The sequence below is a fragment of the Rhinoraja longicauda genome, chromosome 13 (assembly GCF_053455715.1).
Source record: "Rhinoraja longicauda isolate Sanriku21f chromosome 13, sRhiLon1.1, whole genome shotgun sequence".
NCBI lineage: Eukaryota > Metazoa > Chordata > Chondrichthyes > Rajiformes > Arhynchobatidae > Rhinoraja > Rhinoraja longicauda.
This window is the reverse complement of record NC_135965.1, coordinates 23,087,171-23,114,404: the sequence shown is the minus strand read 5'-3', so window position 1 is coordinate 23,114,404 and position 27,234 is coordinate 23,087,171. Positions and strand designations below refer to the sequence as shown.

The window sequence follows — 27,234 nt, the reverse complement described above, 5'->3', positions numbered from 1 at the left end:
TGGGACATAGGGGAGGGACATGGGAAGGGGGTGGGACATGGGGGAGGGTTGGGACATGGGGGAGGGATATAGGGGAGGGAGTGAGACATGGGGGAGGGGAGGGGTGGGTCATGGGGAGGGGGTGGGGCATGGAGGAGGGGAGGGGGCATGGAGGAGGGGAGGGGTGGGACATGGGGGAGGGGATGGGGTGGGACATGGAGGGGATGGGTGGGACATGGAGGGGATGGGTGGGACATGGGACATGGGGAGGGGGTGGGACTTGGGGGAGTGGGTGGGTCATGGGGGAAGGGTGGGACATGGGGGAGGGGAGGGACATAGGGGATGGACATAGGGGAGGGAGTGAGACATGAGGGAGGGGAGGGGTGGGTCATGGGGAGGGGGTGGGACATGGAGGAGGGGAGGGGTGGGATGGGGGAGGGGAGGGGGTGGGACATGGAGGGGATGGGTGGGACATGGGGGGGGAGGGGAGGGACATGGGGGGAGGAGAGGGACATGGGGGAGGGGAGGGGTGGGACATAGGGGAGGGACATGGGAAGGCGGTGGGACATGGGGGAGGGGTGGGACATGGGGGAGGGGAGGGACAAAGGGGAGGGAGTGAGACATGGGGGAGGGGAGGGGTGGGTCATGGGGAGGGGGTGGGGCATGGAGGAGGGGAGGGGTGGGACATGGGGGAGGGGAGGGGGTGGGACATGGAGGGGATGGGTGGGACATGGGGGAGGGGAGCGGGTGGGACATGGGGAGGGGGTGGGACTTGGGGGAGGGGGTGGGTCATGGGGGAGGGGTGGGACATGGGGAGGGGAGGGACATAGGGGAGGGACATAGGGGAGGGAGTGAGACATGGGGGAGGGGAGGGGTGGGTCATGGGGAGGGGGTGGGACATGGAGGAGGGGAGAGGTGGGATGGGGAAGGGGAGGGGGTGGGACATGGAGGGGATGGGTGGGACATGGGGGAGGGGAGTGGGTGGGACATGGGGAGGGGGTGGGACTTGGGGGAGGGGGTGGGTCATGGGGATGGGGACAGGGTGGAACAAGAGGAAAGGAGGGGTGGGATGTGGGGGGGATGAAGGGGTGGGGCATGGCGGGGAAGGGATGGACATGGAGGAGGGGAGGGGTGGGACATGGCAGAGGGGAGGATGCGGGGCATAAGGGAGGGGAGAGTGGGGGGCATAAGGGAGGGGAGGTGTGGGACTTTAGGGAGGGAAGGGGGAGGGACATGAGGGAGGGAAGGGTATGGGATATGAGGGAAGGGAGGGTATGGGACATGAGGGAGGGGAGAGGGTGGGACATTGGGCAGTGAATGGGGAACGCGGAGTGGGTGAGGGCGGTGGACATAGTAGTGTGTGGGGGTATGTGTTGGGGAAAAAACTGGGAGTTGTGAGTGCTGATGCAGGGTCACGACCCAAAATGTCAACCGCCCCTCTGCCTCTACTGATGCCGCCTGACTGCTCCAGTTTCCAGCGTCGGCAATAGACACAAAATGCCATAACTCAGCGATTCCTCCAGCATCGGCAGTCCCTTGTGTCCCTCCACACTCTGAATTGAGCTAAACATGGCACCAATCCCAATCATCTTCAAGATATTAAGTCAGCAAGATAAAAGCAAAGGGCTGAAGGAAGATCCCGACCCAAAACATCACCTGTCCGTGTTCTCCAGTGATTCTGCTTGACCCGCTGGATTACTCCAGCATTTTATGTCTTTTTTACAGATTGTACTTAAATTAGCACACCAAAAATCCCTCCGTAACTCCCTGGTCCACTCGTCCCTTCCTACCAAAACCACCCTATCCCCGGGCACTTTCCCCTGCAACCGCAGGAGATGCAATACCTGTCCCTTTACCTCCCCCCTCAACTCCATCCAAGGACCCAAACAGTCTTTCCAGGTGAGACAGAGGTTCACCTGCACCTCCTCCAACCTCATCTATTGTATCCGCTGCTCTAGATGTCAACTTCTTTACATCGGCGAAACCAAACGCAGGCTCGACGATTGTTTCGCTCCACACCTTCGCTCAGTCCGCCTTAACCAAACTGATCTCCCGGTGGCTGAGCACTTCAACTCCCCCTCCCACTCCCAGTCTGACCTTTCTGTCATGGGCCTCCTCCAGTGCCATAGTGAGGCCCACTGGAAATTGGAGGAACAGTACCTCATATTTCGCCTGGGCAGCTTGCAGCCCAGCAGTATGAACATTGACTTCTCCAACTTTAGATCGTTCCTCTGTCCGTTTCCTCCCCTCCCCCTTCCCAGTTCTCCCTCTATCTTCCTGTGTCCACCTATATCCTTCCTTTGTCCCGCCCCCCTGACATCAGTCTGAAGAAGGGTCTCGACCCGAAACATCACCCATTCCTTCTCTCCTGAGATGCTGCCTGCCTGCTGAGTTACTCCAGCATTTTGTGAATAAATACCTTCTATTTGTACCAGCATCTGCAGTTATTTTCTTACACCAAAAATAAACCTAGAACATAGAACAGTACAGGAACAAGCCCTTTGGCCCACAATGTCTATACTGAACATGATGCAAAGACTCACTTACCCATCTGCACATAATTCAATATCCCTCCATTCCCTGCATCTTTAAATTATATTTAAGTTATCACAAATTAGTAAACCGATGGCCCCGATTGTGGGGGAAAGCATCCTTATTGCAAGATGGACACAAAGTGCTGGAGTAATCCAACGGGTCAGGCTGCTTCTCTGGAGAAAAGGGGTGAGTAACATTTTGCGTCGGGACCCTTCCGAAATGCTTTATGTGCAGAATTCAACTTGCAGTATCTGAAATCCCCAAATCCTGTTGAAATGTGGCTCAGTAACTCCCTCCTGTCATCAGAGCGGAGCTGCAGTACAGATAGCCAGCAGAGGGAGCTCAGCACCATGAGACGACCAGGCACGGAAATACACAAGAGTCAAGAGTGTTTCATACGTCCTGAAACAGAACAATTAAATTCTTACTTGCAGCAGAACAACATAGTACTCTATAAACACTATAATAAACAACACAAGTAAGTTCAGTATCCAAAACACAAACAATAGTCATGCAAAGCCAAAAACATTGCCCCTCTGAGGTCTGAAGAAGGGTCCCAAACCGAAACGTCACCTATCCATGTTCTCCAGAGATGCTGCCTGACCTGCTGAGTTACTCAGCACTTTGTGTCCTTTTGTGTATTAACCAGCATCTGCATATCTTTGTTTCTACCCCCACAGATCTATGGTGTTCAGAGCCTATTTGGAGTTAATAGTGTTCAATAGCCTGGACGTTAGTTTTCAGACTCCTGCACCTTCTTCCCGATGGCAGGAGTGAAATGAGAGCGAGGCCAGGGTGATGTGGGTCGCCTTTGTGGCAGCGACTCTTGTAGATCCCTTCGATGGTGGGGAGGTCCATACCCATGATGGACTGGGTAGTGTCCACCACTCTCTGGGTAGTGTCCGTACCCATGATGGACTGGGCAGTGTCCACCAATCTCCTTCATTGCTGGGAGTGTGAGTTGCCGAACCAGGCCGTGATGCAAGTGCTGTCAATGTGCTCTCTATGTACATCTGTAGAAATTCAAGAGAGTAATTGTTGACATACCAAATTTCTTCAACTTCTAAGGAAGTAGAGGCATTGATGGAGGAACTCAGCGTGCCAGGCAGCATATGTGGAGGGAATGGACAGGTTTTCATCCCGTCAGAGAGAAGACTTTCCTCACTCCAAAGACGTACAGGTTTGTCGGTTAATTGTCTTCGGTAAAATTGTAAATTGTCCATCATGTGCAGGATAGTGCTCGTGTGCGGGTGTTCGCTGGTCGGCACGGACTCGGTGGGCTGAGGGGCCTGTTTCCATGCTGTATCTCTAAAGTACTAAATTATAGTCCAACATTTAGCAAATTTCCTCCTGGAGCAGGAAAATGGAGACCACGAGGATCTGGTATCTGGCAAACTAAGGCCAATAAAACTAGAGATCTCTCTGTCGCCAATCATTTTAACTCTTCCTCCCATTCCCACACTGACCTTTCTGTCCTGGGCCTCCTTCATTTCCAGAGTGAGGCCACACTCATATTTCCCTTGAATAGCTTTCAACACAATGGTATGCACATTGAATTCTCAAAACTTCAGATACCTAACTTACTACTGCGCACACATGTGTAAATATGAAAAAAGCTCACTGTGCAGTTGCGCATGTGACAAATAAAGCACCATTGAAACCATAGAAAGAGCACCCCCTCCTTCAATTTCTTCCCCTCCAGTTCTCCTCCCTGTGCCCCAGCAGAATTTGCACCCATTTCTCTCCTTCCAACAATAATAAACTCCAAGGAAAGAATAGATACTAGAACTTGACCATAGAACACGAACAGGCCCCATGTCTGTGCCAACCATGAGTTCAAGTTAAACTGATCTCCTCTGCCTGCACGTGATCCATACCCCTCCAATCCCTGCACATTCATGTGCCTATCTAAAAGCCTCTTAAACGCCACTATTGTATCTGCCTCCACCACCATCCCTAGCAGCGCGTTCCAGGCACACAAAACCTTCTGTGTAAAAAATATTTTGTCCTGCACATCTTCCTTAAACTTTTCCCCTCTGACCATAAAACGATGCCCTCTCATCTTTGACATTTCCAGCCTAGAGGATAAAAGGTTCTGACTATCCTATCAATGCCTATCATAATTTTCGACGTGGTCTTCTCCCAGTCTCTGATGCTCCAGAGAAAACAATCCAAGTTTGTCCAACCTATCCCAGTAGGTATTACCTTCCACTTTCTATGTAAAAAACTTACTGCAAACTTAACTTGGCTGCAGAGATGCTGCCTGACCCGCTGAATTACTCCAGCACATTGTGTTTTTTACGTCTCCTTAAAATCCCCTCCCCCCCACCCCGATCTTCAATCAGGAGGAGCAGTTCAGGAAGGCAGCTCACAGCCACCTTCTCGAAGGGCAATTGGTGATGGGCAATAAATGACAGGCTAGGCGGTGACACCATGATTCTGAAAGGTATTCATGTTAAACAAAGCTACTGTCTGATTCACTGTTGTGTACACTGGACTTTGTCTCTGGAACTGTTGCACTACAATAAAAGACAAAAAGTGCTGGAGTAATTTGGTGGATCAGGCAGCATCTCTGGATAACATGGACAGGTGACATTTCAGATTAGGACCATTCTTCAGACTGATAGTAGTAGGGGGAAGAAAGCTGGAAGAGAGATGGGGACTGGACAAAATCTGGTAGTGATAGATGGATACAGGTGAGGGGGAGTTTGATAGGTAGACCTATATTCTGCACCCTTTGCTCTACCTATTGTTCTTGAGCTTGGCTTGATTGTATTTATGTATAGTATTATCTGATCTGTTTAGATAGCATGCAAACCAAAGCTTTTCACTGTACCTCGTTACGAGTGACAATCATAAACCTAAACATTTAGACTAGAGATACAGCGTGGAAACAGGCCTTTCTGCCCATCGAGTACATGCCGACCAACAATCACTCTGTATACCAGCACTCTCCCACAGAATAGGGACAATTTACAATTTATTTTTACCAAAGTCAAGAGGAAACTGGAGCATCCAAAGAAAACCCACACGGTCACAGGGAGGATGTACAAACACTGTACAAACAGCACCCTTAGTCAGGATTGAACCCAGGTCTCTGGCGCAGTAAGGCAGCAGCTCTACTGCTGCACTACTATGCTGCACCTAAACCAACACCTGGTGATAAGGCAGGATGGTTTGAATCGGTTGCAGTTACAAGGAACTGCAGATGCTGGTTTACAAAAATGGCACAATGCTGGAGTAACTCAGCAGGTACGGCAACATCCCTGGGGAACATGGATAGGTGATGTTTCGGGTTGGGACCCTTGTTTAGTTTCGTTTATTATTGTCACGTGTACCGAGGTACAGTGAAAAGCTTTTTCTTGCTTGTTTTCCAGTCAGCAAAAAGTCTATACATGATTACAATCAAGCCGTCCACAGTGTATTAGATACAGGATAAAGGGGATAACGTTTAGTGTAAGATGGAGTCCAGTAAAGTCCGATTAAAGATAGTCCGAGGGTCTCCAGTGAGGTAGCTGGGGATCAGGACCGGATTCTGAAGGGTCCCGACCAGAAACTTCACCTATCCACGTTCTCCAGAGATGCTGCCTGACCTGCTGAATGACTCCAGCACTTTGTGCCCATCAATAGCTTGCTCCTGCATCTGCTCCTGATTAGATTATTGAAAAATTCCAACTGTAAGAAAACATGGATAAAGCATTTGTGTAATGAGATCTTGCGACTGGTTCTCAGCAGGGATAAACCAATGTTTTGAAGAGAGCGTTGAATGAACACAAGGTAGAAGGTTTTGTTTGCCTGGCAGTGGGGAGAGGAAAATCCCCAGTGCCCAGGGTGAAACAGGAAGCACCGAGGGGTCTGCGTCGTTGAGGAGAAGAGGTGATTGAGGAGCACTCAGGATAATAACGAGAGTCATTAGTCCAATCTGCAGATTAAAATTCTCTCTGCAAATGTTGTTGTGGACTTGTTTTTGCTGATGCAGATATTTGAAGCTTCATTTGAGACGGTTACACATTAACGAGCAAGAGTCGTTAACCTTTTTGTTTTTCTCAGCCTGTGGAATCTGGGTCTCAGCACAATCAATTCCTTGGTAGCAGGCGTGGGTCGGGGCAGGCTATGTCCACGCTAGCACATAAAGCAACCTGATGGGGAACTCAAGGGGCCAGGCAGCATCTGCCAGGCGGAGGGGTGGTCGACATTCCAGGCAGGGACCTGCAACAGGATCATTGTCGATCCTGCTGGCCCCTCTTTTATTTTAGAGATACAGCGTTGAAACAGGCCCTTCGGCCCACCGAGTCCACACGGACCACCGATCACTCGTTCACACCAATTCTACATTTATCCACTTTCTCGTCCACTCCCTTCACAGTAGGGGCAATTTACAGAGGGCCAAATAACCTACAAACCCCCACGTCTTTGGGATGTGGGAGGAAACCGGAGCATCTGGAGGAAACCCATGCAGTCACAGGAAGCCTGCAGACAGCACCCAAGGTAAAGATTGAACCTGGGTCTCTCATGCTGGAGGCATCGGCTCTACTCCCTGCACCACGGTGCCATTCCCATAGTTCTTCCAGCCTCACCCCCATAAACATATCAATCAGATGGACTATATGGATAGGAATGGTTTAGAGTAGGCCAAGTACAGGGAAATAGGACCAGCCCGATATGTCAACTTGGTTAGTATGGACAAGGTGAGCTGAAAGAAGAGCTCCATCGAAGACAAGAAATTGCAGAGAATTGTGGACACAGCCCAGACCATCATACAAAACGGCTTCCCTTCCATTGACTCCATTTACACCTCATATTGCCTCAGCAAGGCCACCAGCATCACCAAGACCAGTCTCACTTTGGTCACTCCCTCTTCTCCCCTCTCCCATCAGGCAAGAGGTTCAGAAGTCTGAAAACACATAGCTGCAGATTTTGGACAGTTTTTTCCCCAGCTGCTATCAGTAAACTGAGCCATCCTATCAACAACTGGAGAGTGGTCCTGGACTTTACCCTTATCAGGTATCTGTACACTGTGGATGGCTTGATCATAATCATGTATGGTCTTTTCACTGACTGGATAGCAAACAAAAAGCTTTTGGTACACATGACAATAATAAACTAACCTAAAACTAACCTCCAAGACTCTGCATTCACGCTATCAACTGAGATACATAATAGTTCCAGCCCGGCGATGATGCCCAGAACCCACAAACACGAGGAGAGGGCCCCAGTTCACATCATTGGCCGAGTCTTTCAATGGAGAAACACGTGAAGCATTGGCCAGGCCCCACGTGCCCGCCGTTACATGCAGGAACTTCCCATGTACCGGGGACGTGTCAGGCAGGGCCACAGAGGAATTCTGCCAGTCATCAGATTCCTTGGGTCAGCATCACCGGAAGGGCAGCTTCATTAACCTTTATGGGTGTAATAAATGTTATGTTTATTTGCTTTCAATCAGCTGGAGATATTTGGATTTATTAGAATAATTATTAGCTAGCGTTATCCAGGAGCATAGTTCAAGGTGCAGCACAGTGGCGCATTGGTGGAGTTGCTGCCTCACAGCCCCAGATTCGTTCCAGACTATGGGTGCTGCCTGTATGGAGATGCCACACATCTCTCTGTGATGGTGTGGGTTTTCTCCAGGTGCTCCAGTTTCCTCCCACACTTCAAAAACGTACGGGTTTGCAGGTTAATTAGCTTCGGTAAAAATTATTCAAAAAATAAATAAAAGCACCATTGTCGTCGTGGCTATCCCTCGTGGTCGAGGATGATGGTCTACATTCCATTGTTTTTATGAACTCTCAGGTGGCTTATGAGTCCAATCCTGGCTTTGAAAGTTCTTCGGCATTCAGGGCAGGTAATTCCAGATGTCAGATCGGGCTTTGGTTGTTGCTGCCTCTCTTTCGATTTACTTCTCTTTCCTTCTAATTCTGCGCATCTGTTGGCTTTGAAGGTCGCTGTTCCTTTTTGGATGATGGTTCGCCAGAGTTTCCTGTCCTTGGCATTGATTTCCCAATTGTCGATGTCGATTTCACATTTCTTCATGCTGGCTTTTAAGGCGTCTTTGAATCTCTTCTTTTGTCCGCCTCTTTTACGTTTGCCTTCTTTAAGCTGGGAGTAGAAGGTTTGCTTTGGTAGACGACCGTCTTCCATCCGAACAACATGACCGCTCCATCTTAGTTGGTTCTTGATGACGAAGGCTTCGGTCCTTGATGTTTTTGCTTCATTCAGCACACTGACGTTGGTTCTTCTGTCTTCTCAGCTGATATTCAAGCTGCTTCGAAGACATCGTTGATGGAACTTTTCAAGTGTTTTCAGATGGCGTTGGATATGTTGTCCAGGTTTCTGATGCATACAGGAGCCTTGGAATCACCACCGCTTTGTAATCTAACATTTTGGTGTCTGTTCGGATGTCACGATTTTGAAAGACTCTCGTTTGTAGACGTCCAAAAGCTGTTCCAGCACACTTAAGACGATATTGGATCTCGTCATCAAGGTCGACATTGGAGGAGAGGTGACTTCCAAAGTACGTAAAGTGATCCACATTTTCCAGGGTTGTTTCACCAAGTTGAATTGACGGTTCTTTCCGATTAAAAGTACCATTAGCAAATTTGCAGATGATACAAAGCTGGGTGGGAGTGTGAACTGTGAGGAAGATGCTATGAGGTTGCAGGGTGACTTGGACAGGTTGTGTGAGTGGGCGGATGCATGGCAGATGCAGTTTAATGTGGATAAGTGTGAGGTTATCCACTTTGGTGGAAAGAATAGGAAGGCAGAGTATTATCTGAATGGTGTCAAGTTAGGAACAGGGAACGAACAACGAGATCTGGGTGTCCTAGTGCATCTGTCACTGAAAGGAAGCATGCAGGTACAGCAGGCAGTGAAGAAAGCCAATGGAATGTTGGCCTTCATAACAAGAGGAGTTGAGTATAGGAGCAAAGAGGTCCTTCTGCAGTTGTACAGGGCCCTAGTGAGACCGCACCTGGAGTACTGTGTGCAGTTTTGGTCTCCAAATTTGAGGAAGGATATTCTTGCTATTGAGGGCGTGCAGCGTAGGTTTACTAGGTTAATTCCCGGAATGGCGGGACTGTCGTATATTAAAAGACTGGAGCGACTAGGCTTGTATACACTGGAATTTAGAAGGATGAGAGGGGATCTTATCGAAACATACAAGATTATTAAGGGGTTGGACACGTTAGAGGCAGGAAACATGTTCCCAATGTTGGGGGAGTCCAGAACAAGGGGCCACAGTTTAAGAATAAGGGGTAGGCCGTTTAGAACTGAGATGAGGAAAAACCTTTTCAGTCAGAGAGTTGTGAATCTGTGGAATTCTCTGCCTCAGAAGGCAGTGGAGGCCAATTCTCTGAATGCATTCAAGAGAGAGCTGGATAGAGCTCTTAAGGATAGCGGATTCAGGGGGTATGGGGAGAAGGCAGGAACGGGGTACTGATTGAGAATGATCAGCCATGATCACATTAAATGGCGGTGCTGGCTCGAAGGGCCGAATGGCCTCCTCCTGCACCTATTGTCTATTGTCTATTTGTCTCAGTTGGTGACGATTGGTAGATAACCTGAGTCTTCTTGTTGATGGTAAGTCCAAGTTTCGTGTATACACTGTTGAAGACAGTCAGGATCTGTTGCAGATGATTTTCTGAGAGAGCTGCACCACAGTTGTAGTCTGCGTGTTGGAACTCACTGAGAGAGCTCGTAGATGTCTTAGTCTTGGACTTGAGACGGGCAAGATTAAAAAGTCTGCCATCTGTTCTGTAGATGATTTTGATCCCTGGGGGTAGGTCGTCCTTGATGATGTGGATGGTTGTCACAATGAAGATGGTGAACAATGTTGGGGCAATCATGCATTCCTGTTTCATTCCTGATCTGACTTTAAAAGGCTCGCACTTGCTGTTACTGGCCATGACTGTGGCAAGCATGTCATCGTGGAGGAGTCTTAGGATTCAAATGTACTTTTCAGGACATCCATAGGTGGATAGGACGTCCCATAAGAGTACCTTTGATACTGAGTCAAAGGCCTTAGTGAGGTCGATGAATGCCATGTTGTTCATGAAATTTTTCTTGTAGTTGACGCATTGTGAAGATCATGTCGGCTGTCCCACGTGATGGTCTAAAACCGGCTTCTGTCTCCGGAAGGATCTTCTTGGCTAAAGGCTTGAGTCGGTTGTTCATGACGCGGGTGAGGACCTTGCCTGCTGTTGCTAACAGGGAAATTCCACGATAGTTTCCGCAGTCAGATCAATCGCCTTTCCTTTTGTAGATGGTAACGATTGCTGAGTCTCTAAAGTCTCCTGGTGCGCCTTCATTTATCCAGATCTTAATGGAGCAGGTTACCTCCAATTTTGTAGACCTTGGCTGGTATTCTGTCAAATCCAGCTCCCTTGTTTTCAAGGTTTTGATGGCTTGCTTGACTTCTTCAAGTGATGGTATTCTGCTTAGGGAGTCATCAGCGGGCTGCTTTGGAATGTTGTTGATCACATGAAGCGGTTTGATTTGGAAGATCTTCAAAGTGCTCCCTCAATCTAGAATTAATATCAGCATTGCTCTTCAGGATGGTGGACCATCTTTGCTTTTGAGAGGGGCTTGACCATGAGTGGATGGGCTAAAAATGGCTTTAGTTGCGTTGAAAAAGCCACGAGTGGCGTTGGCGTCTACTAGTTGTTGGATTTCCTGAGCTTTCTCCCTCCACCATTGGGTTTTCAGGTTTTGGGTGCTCTTCTGGACTCTAGCCTTGCATTCCTGATAGCACTTCCTTTTGGAAGCCGACTGTTGGTCATTTTGTTAGGTGATGAAAGCTTTTCTCTTTTCATCGATGAGTTGTTGGAGTTGTTTGTCATTATCGTCTAACCAATCCTGATGTTTTTTTGACTTGAACCCAATTGTTTCCTTACAGGGGGCGATGATAGCTTTCTTCAATAGATTCCAGTGTTCTTCGACAGATGGTGGGGTTTGTTGGGGTAGTTGTTCTTGAAGCTTTTGTTGAAACTTCTGTACATGGTTGATGTCTTGAAGGACGCCCACATTGAATTTCTTGATAGTGTTCTGGTTTTGATGTTTCTTTTTGGGCCGAATCTTAATTCTCATGGTGGACGAGATGAGACGATGAAAATAACTAAAAGCACCGTTGAACCTAACGTGAATCATGTAAAAGGTGCAATGAGCCGTGAACGGGTGAATACAAACACACTGCATTATGTTGCACTTTTTCTAAATGCTGTATATTTTGGGAAATAAATAATTGTCAACTCCCACTGGGTGTGAATGAATATGGAGTGATTGGAGAGGCAGGCAGAGCCTGGATGATCACTGTCTTCCCTATGCCCACACAACACTCATACATTAATGGCCTACCTTTCAGCATCACACAGTCTTCTGTGGTATTCTGGGCCTTGCTCTGTTAATGCCACCAACTGCAATGTGATCAAAACAGCCACTGCTTAGTGACTTAGCAGCCGGATCCAGTACCTGACTCCGTCCCCAAAGCTCATTTTGGAGATCCCGTGCATCATGTTCATGGGTGATATCCAGTCAAAGGCCTGAGTTACAGTCAGAGCCCAGAAACAGGCCATTCTGCCCAAAGCGTCCATGCCACATCTACGCTAGTCCCACCTGCCCGCACTTCACCCTCTCCCCCTGAACTTGTCCTGTCCATTTCCCTATCCAAATATCTGTTAAAAGCTGTTATAGTACCTGTCTCAACTACCTCCTCCGGCAGGTCGATCAATATACACACCACCCTGTGTGAAATATCCCTCCCCCCCAGATTCCTATTAAAACTTGCCCCTCTCACCTTAAACCTTTGTCCTCTAGTACTTGATTACCCTACCCTGGGTGCATTCACCTTATCTATTCCCCTCATGATTTTATATACCTCTACAAGATCACCCCTCATCCTCCTGCACTCTGTGGAATAAAGACCCAGCCTGTCCAACCTCTCCCTATGGCTCAGGCCTTCATGTCCTGGCAATATTCTCATAAATCATCCTCATAAACAACCTCTCCCTTTAGCTCAAAACGTGGCAACATCCACGTAACTCTTCTCTACGCTCTCCAGTATGTCCGTGTTCAATATCCTTACAAAGGACTTGGTCATTGAGTCATACAGCACAGAAACAGGCCCACAGCCCAACTTGCCCACATCGACCAAGGTGCCCCATCTACACATTTGTCTACATTGTTACAGTACCTGCCTCAACTACCTCCTTTGGCATCTCGTTCCAGACACCCACCACCCTCAGTGTTAAAAAGTTGCCCCTCAGGTTCCTACTAAATCTTTCCCCTCTCACCTTAAACCTATGCCGTCTAGTTCTTGATTCCCCTACCTCAGGTACCCGAGGTAAAGGACACCATATACCACCCACCCTGGCCTTCTCCTGGTCCAAGCAGACCAGGCAGGAGTCCACCCCTCTGTCCTGCATGCTGGTATCCCTGAGCAGTGCCAGGCTGTCCGAGATTATCCTGCCAGGTACAGCACAGGTGGATCACCAGTCCCAGAAAAGATTTGACCCGGTTGGCGATCGCCTTGAACACGATCTTACAGTCCATATGTAGCAGCGAGATGGGTCTCCAATTCCTGAGGTCATCTTTCTCTCCCTTCTGCCTGTAGGTGAGGGAGATGCTGCCCTTCCTCATGGTGTCTGACGTGCAGCCTCCATTATTTCTTGCAGTTTGCGCCAACTGAAGGTGATATCAGATTCAACTCCTGGTCCCTGGCGCTGTAAGGCAGCAACTTTACTACTGTGCCGCCTTATTTTTTACAGAATTCTCAGCATCAATCTACGATGGACTTTGTATAGGTTGCACAATGGACTTTAGTTTGGTCTATCAGGGTCTGGTTATCAATATTACTGTTTATTCATTTAATGTTTTACTGATTATTGTATATAGTTTCTACTTGATTTCATCAATGTGCCTGGTAGGCTACCACAAGTAAGAGTTTCATTGCTCGGTTCCTGGTGCCGTGAACTCTCTTAACTCTTGACATTTCCACATGGTCCGAGAGACCATTGGAATCACCGAGGAGAAGGATTCTGCTTACTTCCCCTGTCCGAGCCTACTCCCAATCTCCTCTGGACCAGCTCAGCTCAATGTGATACATCAGAGATCAATGGCTCCTTAGTTTAGTTTACAGATACAGTGTGGAAACAGGGCCTTCGGCCCAATGAGTCTGCGCCGACCAGTGACAATTTACAGAAGCCAATTAACCCACAAACCTGCATGTCTATGAGATGTGAGAGGAAACCGGAGCACACAGAGAAAATCCACACAGTCACAAGGAGAACGTGCAAACTCCATACAGACAGCACTCAAGGGCAAGATTGAACCCGGGGGACTCTGGCACTGTGAGGCAGCAACTCTACTGCTGCGCCACTATGCTGCTCCTGTGATAGCCGTGTCCTATAAATGAATCAATAACATCGATTGATTCCACTGCCCTTTGAATCACTACAAATTGCTCCGTAACTGATTCAAGCAGTTTATAAATTTTGCATTAATGCAGTAGCTTGAGATTTGGAGCCACAAACTTAACAAGTACCTTAAGAGATTCCAGGCAAAAAATTCTGTCATGTAAATTTAATGTTTAAGCTGGAAATCAACTGGAAAATACAACCAGGCACTGACCATTGGTCACCTCTGGTCATAGAGTCATACAGTTTGAAAACAGGCCCTTCGGCCCAACTTGTCCATGCCGAACATGCTGCTCCCACCTGGTCATGTCTGGCCCATGTCCCTCTAAACCAATGTTCCAGTCGGTGACATTCCCATCTGGACTGAAGAAGGGTCTCAACCCGAAACATCACCCATTCCTTCTCTCCAGAGATTCTGCCTGACCCGCTGAGTTAGTCCAGCATTTTGTGTCTACCTTCCCAGCTGGAGGGTGAGCTCCCTGGAGATGTGTGTGTCCCCTGGAGAGCGAGAACACATAACATGTTGTCGTGGCAAGGATTTTACCAGGAGCAGAAAACCCTGGAACACTCAGCAGGTCGGGCAGCAACTGTGGATAGAGACAAATAATCAACGTTTCAGATCTTGGACTTTTCTTCCCGGCTCAGGACCTCAAGAAATCAGAGAGAGATGCGGATATAGCACAATCCATCGGCTAGAGTCATCCAGCATGCAAACAGACCCTTTGGCCCAACTTTTCCATGCTGACCAAGATGCCCAACCTACATTTGGCCTACCTGCCCAGGTTTGGGCACATCTCTCTAAACCTCTCCTATCCATATGTCTGTCCAAATGTCATTTAAATGTTGTTACAGTACCTGCTTAAATACCTCCTCTGGCAGCTCATTCCATTTACACAACATTCTCTAATCTTTTCTCTTACCTAAAGTTATATCCACTTGTTCTTGATTCCCTTACCCTGGGATAAAACCCTGTGTGCATTCACCCTATCTATTCCCCTCGTGATTTTACACCTCTATAAGATCACCCCTCAGCCTCTTGCTCTCCAAATCCTCGCCTGCTCAACTTCTCCCTGTAATTCAGGCCGTCGATTCCTGGCACGATCCTTGTATATCTTCTCTGCACTCTTTCCAGCTGAAAGATACTAAGCATGTATTGTTGCATACTTAGCATGCATTGATACTAAGCATGTTGCTGGCATTCAGAATTCTCCAACATTTAACATGCCAAGCACACGGGATAGAATTACACACATGCCAACTGCGTTTCATGATTGATTTTCATCTTTAAACGAATCACTTGCCAGGTCATTAATGAGGCTTGTGTTGGACTTTCTCAGTCTGCATCCCTTCAGCTGCTTGTGAAATATTGAGTTTGCTCTCATGTCCTGTTCAAAGTGCAAGTAAATAAATTATTTCCATAGCATTAATATCCTGGTACTTTTTAAACAGCCTTTATCAGCTGTGTACAGAGTGACCAAGAACTCTGTGCCTTGTGGCTAATCTTTCCTCAAAATGATAAAAATGAACACATCACCTGCAAAAAACACCTCCAAATGTTAGCACGCAAATCGTACACAGGACTTCACATAAACCTGAGCGAACTTTCAGTGAACAACAAGGTGCTGGAGAAACTCAACGGGTCAAGCAGCATCTGTGGGGGTAAATGGACAGACCACAATTCGGGTCGGGACCCTACTTCAGATTGGTGGAGGAGAAGGGGTAAAATAGAGACACAAGGAACTGCAGATGCTGGAATGTTGAGCAAAACAAAGTGCTGGAGCAGGTCAGGCAGCATCTGTGGAGGGAATGGACAGATGGCGTTTTGAGTCAGGACCTCTCTTCAGACTGCTGCAGTAAGGAGACAGATGGATGGCGAAAGAAGGGGAACTTCTTCAAAGTGGGCATATTTTGAGAAGAATTCGCAAGGAACTGCAGATGCTGGAACCTTGAGCAAAAAAACAAAGTGCTCGGGGATCTCCGTGCTCGAGCAGCATCTGTGGAGGGAATGTACAGAGGAATGGACACGAGGAACTAAAGGCTCTGGAATCTTGACCAAACTGCTGGAGGCAGCCTGACCTGAAATGTTGATTTCCTCCTCAAACATGGACGCAAGGCACTGCAGTTGCTGGTTTACAAAAAGAGACACAAAATGCTGGAGTAACGCAGTGGATCAGGTAGCATCTGTGGAGAACATAGATAGGGGACGTTTCGGTTCGGGACCCTTCTTCAGACTGAGGAAGCTTCACTCCGTGTCACACTCCGTTACCACAGCCTCTTTCCTCCCCACCCTTCCCAGGGTGGAACAAAGTTAATCAAAAATACCTTTCTTGTTAAAGTTCACTTTATTGGAGACAAAACTCTCGCAGTTAAAATCCACTGAATTACATGAAGAAATTTTAACAATTTCTTAAAATAAAAATCACATTTTAGTTAAAATTACACAGGGTGTGTGGGATGTGGGGGTGGGGTTTCTGTGTGTACCTATCTGCTCAACAGATGGGAGCCCAGTAACTGTAGCGATGGAGCGATGGACGCTCCCGATCCATAGCTGTGCTCCCCAGGGCCTTGCCCAAACCCACAGCATGGAGGAAGAGTTTAGCAATCCCAGCCTTGGACTGGTTCAACCCCTGACGCACAGGTGGAGGCCTGGAGACTGGACCTCCATCAGGCCCAAGGCCCGGAGACTGGGCCTCCCTCAAGCTTGGAGCCTAGAACCCTTCCCTCAGAACTGAGACCTGCAGCATGGGTTTCTGCCAGGCCTAAGGCCAGGAATCTGAGCCTCTCTCAGGCTTGAGCCCTGTAGCCTTGGCCTCCCTCATGCCTCGGATTGCCAATTTTCTCACTTCCAAATACGGGATAAGGTGACATCATAATACCGTCTTAAGCCTGTGGGGCGCTGTAGGCCCGGACGCTGTATGCCCCGACACGGTAGGACCCAATGCTGTAGGTCCCGACAGTTTATGTCCCGACACTCTACGTTTCCGACATTTTAGCTCTGGAGGCCCTGGGCGCCACTTAACGGAGGTTGTGGAGCAGCCCGTCTCCCAGCCTGGGCGGCCGCCATTGTTGGAGCGGGAGCACATGGCCGCTGTCTGGGTGAGGTCACATTGGGTGCAGGATGGTGACATCACTCTTTGTCCCTTATTTGGGAGTGAGGAAGTTGGCAACCCTACTAATATGGGACAATTGCGGTCCCATTCGGGACAAACCAATTTAGCCCAAAATATGGGATGTTCCGGCTAATACGGGACAGTTGGCAACCATACTCATGGCTGAAGCCCAGAACCCTTCCTTCCCTCAGGCCTATGACTTGAAGCCTGGGCCTCTTTTAAACCTGAGATCCCCTAAAACCTGGGCCTCTCAGGCCTGATGCTTAGTCTGGGCCTTTCAGGTCTGTGGCCTAGAACCCTTCCCTCTCTCAGGCTGAGGCCTGAATGCTGGGCTTCAGCACAGCTCCTGAGCAGACAGCCCTAACTTTTGCCCACCTCCCTCCTGCCCCAGCCCACACTGCCTCCCTCACCCTCACCTCTAGAGGGTAGCAACCTCCACTCTCCCTATGCATACCTTCGTTACCGACCCATTGAGAGCTGATATGTTAAATATCGGTGGAATTCTAGTTAACTAATAATACTGGTCTTGGTGCTATGTACAATTGCGCAGAGGGGATGGTGAGGGTCAGAGGTGTGGGTAACGTGGGCCACTACCATGGTGTCATTGGGTCAGTGAGTGACCCACACCTCCCTGACCACTCCGCTCCAACCAGCCGATCATCTATTCCCATGGAGTAAGGTTTTGGTTTATTACCGTCATGTGCACCATAAGACAAAGGAGAAGAATTTAAGGTGGGGTCGGGGAGGAGGGGGTGGGAGGGGAAAGATTTAATAGGAACCCAAGGGGTATTTTATTTTACACAAAGTGTGGTGGGTGTATGGAATGAGCTGCCACAGGAGGTACTATCACAATGTTTTAGAAACATTTGGATACATATATGAACAAAATAGGTTTAAAGAGATACGCCAAACGCGGACAGGTGGGACTCGTATGGATGGGGCATGTCGGTCAGCGTGTTGGACTGAAGGGCCTGTTTCCACACTGTATTACTCTGTGACTCTAATTCAGCCCATTGAGTCTACTGCACCATTTGATCATGGCAGATCTATCTTTCCATTTGAACCCCATTCTCCTGCCTTCTCCCTGTAACCTTTGTTGCCATTACTAATCCAGAATCTGTCAATCTCCACCCAAGACTTGACTTGGCCTCCACCGCTGCCTGCCGCAATGAATTCTCAGATTTACCACCCTCTGGCTTCAGAAGTCTTTTGGAGGTACTGTGCAAAGCTTTGCATTGCATGCTAATGTGTTGTGGGGCCCAACACATGCCAGAGTTGAGCTTCAACACCCCAGTGACACCAAAACGACGCTGACTTTCGGAAGATAGACGCAAAGTGCTGGAGTAACTCAACGGGTCATGCAGCATCTCTGGAGAAAAAAGATGGGTGACGTTTCGGGTTGGGACCCTGCTTCAGACACAGGGGTCTTGCAGAGCGACAGTTTGACAGAAGCTAAACCACAGGTTTTGACCGAAGCCCGGAGGGGAATCTCCGGCCCTAGCTTAGCATCAGCCCCGTTACTACCTGGCCTACATGCTCCCATCGTCCCCCTCACACAAAACAGCAGCAAGATTGTCATAGACCTGAGAATGTGTTCAATTCTACAATCTCCTCCCTCTCTCCAACGTGTAGAAGTGAAGGCGTGCGAAGAATACACAAACCGACAGATTATTTCAGGCAGCAATGTTCCAAGATCTGACTTCAGTTCCGAGATAAAGCAAGTCCTAACTGTGGGACGCCGAACATCGAGTGTCCACGACAATCCTTCCCAAACTGGATAATCCTTCTCCCTCCTTACTCTTGCTTGAGCAGGCCGGATAGTTCAGCTTCTCCCCCAGGCCCAGAGAAGAGTGTAAACAATGGCTCAGTGGCTGCCTGGCCCCACGCTCCAGTTCCTGCGCATGGCAGTGAGCCAGAGAGGCCTCACCATTAGGCCTCCGTACTGCCCAGGTGTTCCAGCTCCATGGCAGAGGCTTTGAGCTGTTGCGATGAGGGCTTCTTGCGGCGGAACCCCTCGGCGATCTGCTCGAAGGTCTTGCCCTTGGTCTCCGGCACCCTGAAGTAGGTGAACAGGGTGAAGCCCAGGAGCAGGCAGGCGAAGATGATAAACACGTACGGGCCGCACAGCTCCTGGGGAGACAGAGAGGGAGAATGGAGAGAGCGTTGTCACGTGTGGGGTCAACCGGGCTACATATCATTGAGTCCAATCCCATTCCCACTTTCAGTCGGATGTTTAAAAAGTGCGAGAGGTCATCTATTCCTAGGTAAGGCCAGCTTTACTTGGACTTTACTTTAGACCTTTGAGATACAATGCGGAAGTAGGCCCCTGGCCGAGCAGGAAGTAGGCCAATCCATGCCGAGCAGCGATCACCCCATACGCTGGCACTCTCCTACACACTAGGGCCAATTTACAACAAAATTTTAACTGAAGCCACTTAATCTACAAACCTGCACGTCTTTGAAAAATGTAGGAGGAAACCGGAGCACCCAGATAAGACCCACGTGGTCACAGGGAAAATGTACAAACTCCTTATAGACAGCACCCATGGTCAGGATCGAACCTGGGTCTTTGACGATGTGAGGCAGCAAATCTACCTCTGCGCCACTGTGCCACCCTTACTCTGGTGACCAATCTAACACTAATCCCCACAGCCCTGTATCAGTCCTATACTAATGCCATAGTCCCGCTCTCACCACATGGCCCTGTACCATCACACAATTCAGTCAATAATGCTCCAATGATCCACTATCCTTCATTTTGGAAATCGTGATGTTTCAGCATCTGTCTTACCAGATGTTTTACATGTTGCATTCCCACTTACTGGGGTCCCAGTCCCTGTGCTCTCTGCCAACATGGATAGGTAGACTGTCAGAATCTTTTCCCCCCCCAGGGTGGAAATATCAAAGACTTGAGGGCACAGCTGTAAGGTGGCAAGAGCAAATGTACACAAAGAATGGTGTGTGCCTGGAATGTGCTGCCGGGGGGGGATGGTGGTGGAAGCAAGTACAATGTAGTGGTGTTTAAGAGGCTTTTTGTCAGGCACATGGATATGCAGGGAATGGAGGGATATGGATCACATGCAGGCAGATGCGATTAGCTTAACCTGGCATCATGTTTGGCACCAGAATTGTGGGTCAAGGCCCTGTTCCTGAGCTATGTTCTACGTAACACTGTTGGCCTGAATCCCATGATTTCCTGAAACTTTCCCAAGTTAATCAGGAACACAGGAACAGGTCCTTCAGCCCACAATATCTGTGCTGAACAGGATGCCAAGACCAAATGCTAAACGCCTGCACCTGATCCATAATCCCTCCATTCCCTGCATATCCATGCCTATCCACCATCCCCTCAAACACCACTATCATTTCTGCCTCCACCACCACTCCTGGCAGTGTGTCCCAGACACTCACAACCCTCTGTGTCAAACACACCTCAGTGTTCCTACGATCCCTTGTAACACTGAGCCCGGTTTCCCACGTTCCCTTGCAAATTTCCTCATCCACTTGAAAATGTATTATCGTATGGTGCAATGTTCCAAAAAGTGCATTGGGATGTGAAAGGAAATGGCATTCAATAGTCCAGAAAACTGGCAATCGGTGCCACCCCAGTCCTGGGGGCTCCGGACTATTGGTGTGCCTGGTTTTGGGGAGCAGGGGGAGAGGGGGGGGGGTGGGGTGGTCCCGAGGTGTTGCAAAGCCAGGCTGGGCATTGCTGGTGGGGTGCCACCACAGTGAAAGAAAGCACCTTTAATTGCTTGAAAGATGCAGCACGCCTTGGCAGCTGGCACTGTAAACTGGCACCAAACTGGCACCTCTTGCATCTCGACCCAGCGTGATGGTACACAGAGGGTGGCACTAACCGGGGATGGTGCATATGTACGGTGATAGACTTACTGAGCTAAATTCACTGTACCTTGCTACACGTGACATTAAAGAAACCGTTGACGGCATGGAAACAGGCCCTTTGGCCCACTGTGTCCACTCTAAGCAACGATCACCAGTTCACACTCGTTCTATGTTATTCCCCTTTCTCATCCACTTCCTACACACAAGGGGCAATTTACAGAAGGGCAATTTACAGAAGGCCAATTAACCTACAAACCCTCAAGTCTTTGGGATGTGGGAAGAAACCAGAGCACCTGGAGGAAACCCACGTGGTCACAGGGCAAACTCCACACACACACACACACACACACACACACACACACACACACACACACACACACACACACACACACACACACACACACACACACACACACACACACAGAGACAGCACCCAAGGTCAGGATTGAACCAGGGTCTCTAGAGCAGTGGCTCCACTGCTGCACCAGGCGAGGGGGACGCTTGGTGGGTGGCTCTGGCGCCGCGGAGGGTCTTACCTCGATGTACGGAAAACACATTCCCACCAGGAAATTGCAGGTCCAGTTGCAGAACCCTGCGATGGTGACTGCGGCCGGCCGCGGGCCCTGGCTGAAGAGCTCTGCTGCAATGAACCATGCGATGGGGCCCGGCCCAATCTCAAAGAAGGCCACAAAGATAAAGATGGCCGACATGCTGAGGTAACTCATCCAGGTAAAGGTATGCTGAGACAAGAGGAAGAGATGGAGGTCAGTGAGGTACAGTGAGATGCATTTAGAGTCACACAGCATGGAAACAGGCCCTTCGGCCCAATTCATTCATGCCGACTAAGATTACCCATCTACACTGGTCCCATTTATCATTATTTGGCCCACATCCCTCTACACCTTTCCTGTCCATGTACCTGTCATTTAAATGCCTCAACAACCTACTCTGGCAGTTTGTGCCATATACTCACAATCCTCTGTTTGAAAGGGTTACCCCTGAGATTCCTATTAAATCTCTCCCCTCTCACCTTAAACCTATGTCCTCTGTTTCTTGTAGACACAAGGAACTGCAGATGGTGGTTAACAATAAAAAGACACAAAGTACTGGAGTAATTCAGCAGGTCAGGCAGCATCTCTGGAGAACAGTGATAGGCGATGTTTCGGGTCGGGACCCTTCTTCAGGCTGATCACCCCTCATCGGGGTTGTGCCGCGGGGTCGAGGCGTTCAAGGGCCTGGGGTCTGAGGTTGTAACACGGAGCCCACTCTCACCTGCAGGGCCAGCCCACAGGTCATGAAGATGGCACAGACGCACATCCCGGCCAGGCCTACGATAAACAGGCTGCGGCGACCAGCGTGATCCACCAGGAAAACCTACGGAGACACATACACACACACACGTTAGACTGAGCAGCTGCCTTACCCTTTAGATTCAACTTAGTTTTAAGTTTCATTTTTTTTAGTGGTTTAGTTTTAGTTCCGTTTAGATATTTTTTAGTTTAGATTTAGTTTAGTTTTGTATTAGATTTTCTAGTTTCTTTTAATTCACAAAATGCTGGAGTAACTCAGCAGGTCAGGCAGCATCTCAGGAAAGAAGAAATGGTGACGTTTCGCGTCGAGACCCTTCTTCAGACTAGTTTTTTTTTAATGTTGTTTTAGTTTTACTTGTAGTTTTAGTTTAAGTTTAAGTTTAGTGTTCCTTTAGCTTAGTTTAGTTTATAGTTACAGTATGGAACCAGGCCCATCGATCACCCGTTCATATTATTTCTATATTATCCCACTTTCTCATCCACTCAATTTACAGAGAGGCAATTAACCTACAAGCCCACATGCCCTTGCCATGTGGGAGGAAGCCGGAGCACCTGGAGGATGAGTTGAGCCTGTTTCCGTGCTGTATCCTGCTGAGTGAGCATCTACTGGTGCTGATACACTGAGGGACGGGCATGGATAGAGTGAGTGCTCACTCTCTTTTTCCCAAAGGTAGAGGATTCTAAAACTAGAGGGCACAGGCTTAAGGTGAGAGGGGAAAGATTTAAGAGGGACCTTGGGGGCAACCTTTTCACTCAGAGGATAGTTTATATCTGGAATGAGCTGCCAGAGGAAGTTGTAAAAGGGAATACGAATTTTAAAAGATACTAGACCAAGTGGACCCGTTGGGCCCAAACCTCTCCTGCATTGGTGCAGCACCCTGTTCCTCTCCTCCCCTCCTCTCCTCTCCACCCCACCCCACCCCTCCCTCTCCCCCCGCTCCCCACCCTCTCCCCCCACTCCATCCCCCCTTATCCTCCCTCCTCCCTCCACCCCTAGGAGATAGATTTAAACTTTAAAATGTGAATAATTTTAAAAATGAAACTTCTTCCATTAGCACCAATGGGACGATGGTGAGTAAGGTGGGCCTAAAATTATTGCACTATCGTGTACCGTTTTGGCTGTAGTTCAGGAACAAACAAACGAGAGTTTTAGTATATGGATTTGGACAGATATATGGATATGAAGAGTTTAGAAGGATATGGGCCAAATGCAGGCAAATGGGACTCGCCCAGGATGCCAACTCGGTCAGCGTGGAAAGGTGGTCTGAAGGGCCTTTTACTGTTCTGTACAGTTCTATGACTGAATGAGTTTGTGGGAAGTTATGGAAATTCATCCTTCTCTTTCCTTCTTTCCGACCCCATTTTTTCTCAGTAATTTTTTACATTCTCCCTTTGCAAGTATTTGTCTACAAGAATTGTGAGAGTTGTCCAGAGTGAAGCAACCCCATGTGGCAATCGCCCCTGGATCACACCATGCTCCCCTGGGTCACTCACCGAGACCACGGTAAAGATTGTGTTCACAACACCAACTCCAATGGTGGCGTAGGATGGGTGTGAGATACCGGCCTGGGTGAAGATGGCCGTGGAATAGTAAAAGATCTGCGGGATAAAGAGGAGCACGGAGTTACAAAGTGCAAGAGGACATGTAGGGAGTCACCCATCCAACAGGACAAGGACAAGAGCAGCCAAAATCATCAGGGACCACTCACACCCTGGACATCCGCAATTCTCCCTTCTTCTGTCCGACAGAAGGTACAAAAGCTTGAAAGCATGCACCACCAGACTTAGGGAACAGCTTCCTCCCATCTGTTATCAGACTATTGAACGGTTGGTCCATATGTTAAGGCCATATGTTAGGATGTAATCCTGTTCTTCCCATCTACCTCATTGTGGCCCTTGCACCTTTTTACCTGCACTTTCGCTGTAACAGTAACACTGTAACACTATATTCTGCACTCTTGGCACAACCTGAGATTTGGTTTGAATAACTGTTCAGACCAGATCTGAGGAGTAAATTTTGGTGAAAGAAGGGACACGTTTTTCTGAAAGGTTGTAAATATCTGGAAAAAGCTGACAGATGAAATGGTGGAAGAATAAAATGTTAGGAAATGTATCTGGACAGCAACTGGGTTAGGAAAGAAATAGAGGGATATGGGGTGAATGGGGCAAGTGGGATTAGCATTGATATGTCGAAACAAAGAACTGGAGATGCTGATTTATCAAGGAAAGACACAAAGCGCTGGAGTAACCGGAGAGCCTGATGGTTGCTGTGAAGAAGCTGATCTTGAACCTGGAGGTCACGGTTCTCAAGCTCTTATACCACTTCCCAGAAGGTGGCAACAAGATAAGAGCGTGGCCAGGCTGGTGTGGGTCTCCAATGATGTTGGCTGCCTTTTTGAAGCAGGGTCTCCTGTAGATCTCTTTGATGGTGGGGAGGTCAGTACCCGAGATAGACCATGCATTGTTCACCAGCTACCCCTCCATGCAAGGAGTGCTGCCCTGTCGTGCCACCCTCTGTGTACCACCACACTGTCTGCCATCTCTCAGGAAAGTCTCACCGCTCCCACACTTGAAGAGGGTTCCACGTGAAACCAGGGTCAATATTTCCACCTCAGAGGCAGATTATCTGAGCATTCCCTCCTTGCTGCTTTTGTTATCTTGTTATTCAACAGTTAGCGATGTGTTTTTTGCATCATAACCAGCAAAAGGCATTCTTGGCTCTAAAGCTCTCTGGGATGAAGGGACTCCACTGGTGGAGGTCTGTGATTACTAATTTACTGGCACTAATAAATGCCTTCAATAAGTAACCTCATCAACTGCTGTCGGCCAAAGTTTAGTTTAGATCAGAAATACAGCATGGAAACAAGTCCTTCGGCCCACCGAGTCCACACCAATCACCGATCACCCGTCCACACTAGTTCTGTGATATTCCACTTTCTCATCCACTCACTATGGGCAATTTACAGAAGGCCAATTAACTGACAAACCCTCACATCTTTGGAGTGTGGGAGGAAACCGAAGCACCCGGAGGAAACCCACAGGGTCACAGGGGGAATGTGCAAACTCCACATGGATAGCACCCGTAGTCAGGATTGAACCCAAGTCTCTGCCGCTGTGCCACTGTGGGTTGGTCAGATAGAGGAAAAAATGAACCAGATGACACATTTTTCATCTCCAGATTGATTTTCTGCTGGAGTGATATAACCCCGGTTAATAAGTCAGATTTAAGATAACAAAATCAGCCAATTATTTATTTACAGGCATGATAGATCCAGCCAGACGCACACAGATTCATATGGGCTCCTAACACTGGTATTGCTTTATTATTTAGGTTTAGGTTGTTATTGTCACATGTACTGAGGTACAGTGAAAAGCTTTGTTTTGCATGCTATCCAAACAGATCATATGAAACATAAATACAATCAAGTGAAATTCCAATAAGCTGAGCAGAGGTTGAAGATTCAGAGTACAGAATATTTCTCAGCATTGCAGTGCATCAGTTCCAGAGACAAAGTCCAATGTGCACAATGATGTCGAGGTGAATCGGACAGTGCCCTAGCTCATGGAAGGACCGTTCAGAAGCCTGATCACAGAGGGGAAGGAGCTGTTCCCAAGTCTGCTGGTGCGCGCTTTCAAGCTCCTGTAAATATGTGTACTGTCACGTGTACTGAGGTACAGGGAAAAGCTTCTGTTGGCATGCTAACCAATCAAATCAGATAATACTGTAATACTTTGGATGCTTTCTCCATCCTTATCTCTGCTCTTGCTCAGTCTCACAACCCGACTATCTTTCCGGCTGTCATTCCGATGTCATGTTCACCCTCTCTGCCCTCCTCTCCCTGCATTGTCTCCAGTGCAAGTCATTCTGTACGGCTGTTGGCAGTCATTATACTCTGCACCGTCTTGCCTTGATATCCCAGTCCACACGCGAACATCTCCCAAGGGATCTTCACTGATTTTAACCTATTTCCACCTTGCAACTCCGTCTTCCTTCAAGCAGAGTGTGGAGGGAGCTTCGCTCTGAGCCTGACCGTGGGAGTGTTTGATGGAATGGTGTAGAGGAGCTTCACTCTGTGTCTGATCCCGGGAGTGTGTGGTGGGACAGTGTAGAGGGAGTATCACTCTGTGTCTGACCTCGGGGGTTTGTGATGGGACGGTACAGAGGGAGCTTCACTCTGTGTCTGATCCCGGGAGTGTGTGGTGGGACAGTGTAGAGGGAGTATCACTCTGTGTCTGACCCTGGGAGTGTGTGATGGGACAGTGTAGAGGGAGTATCACTCTGTATCTGACCCCGGGTGTGTGTGATGGGACAGTGTAGAGGGAGTATCACTCTGTGTCTGATCCTGGGAGTGTGTGGTGGGACAGTGTAGAGGGAGTATCACTCTGTGTCTGATCCCAGGAGTGTGTGGTGGGACAGTGTAGAGGACGCTTCACTCTGTGTCTGATCCCGGGAGTGTGTGATGGGACAGTGTAGAGGGAGTATCACTCTGTGTCTGACCCTGGGAGTGTGTGATGGGACAGTGTAGAGGGAGCTTCACTCTGTGTCTGATCCCAGGAGTGTGTGATGGGACAGTGTAGAGGGAGTATCACTCTGTGTCTGACCCTGGGAGTGTGTGATGGGACAGTGTAGAGGGAGTATCACTCTGTGTCTGACCCTGGGAGTGTGTGATGGGACAGTGTTTCCCATACCCCATGGAGAGTTCACTCACTGCGTTGATTCCAGAGAACTGCTGTGAGATGTGCAGCATCAGGGCAACGGTGATGGGTTGTCGGTAACTGGGTGAGCGGAACAACTGGCTGATGGACACCTTCGGCACCTTCTCCAACTCGTCCTTCTCCTTCTTCATCTCCGCCATCTGCTTCTCTGTGTCCGAGCTCCCAAAGAGTCTGCACAAGGCTGCAATGGATGACAGGTCAGCATTGACTCATGGAGGACCCCTCATATACATGAAACGGACAAACTAACAGGACAATTGGCTCAAGACGCATGCAAAAGAAAATTCACGGTGGAAAATTGGAAATCAAAACTGATTTCACTGAAAATACTCA

General features: G+C 48.7%; 1 protein-coding gene across 1 annotated transcript in view; it reads right to left on the bottom strand.

Annotated features, from left to right (window-relative positions):
• Positions 1-16,253: 16,253 nt before the first annotated feature.
• slc2a2 (solute carrier family 2 member 2) overlaps positions 16,254-27,234 on the bottom strand; it is a 32,090-nt gene continuing 21,109 nt past the window's right edge. The window contains exons 7-11 of the mRNA XM_078410563.1: positions 26,895-27,082; positions 23,680-23,784; positions 22,148-22,249; positions 21,412-21,615; positions 16,254-19,159 (exon numbers count right to left, since the gene is read on the bottom strand). Of these exons, the coding sequence (XP_078266689.1) occupies positions 18,959-19,159; positions 21,412-21,615; positions 22,148-22,249; positions 23,680-23,784; positions 26,895-27,082 (800 nt within the window). The 3' untranslated portion in view covers positions 16,254-18,958. The remainder of the gene's footprint in view (positions 19,160-21,411; positions 21,616-22,147; positions 22,250-23,679; positions 23,785-26,894; positions 27,083-27,234) is intronic.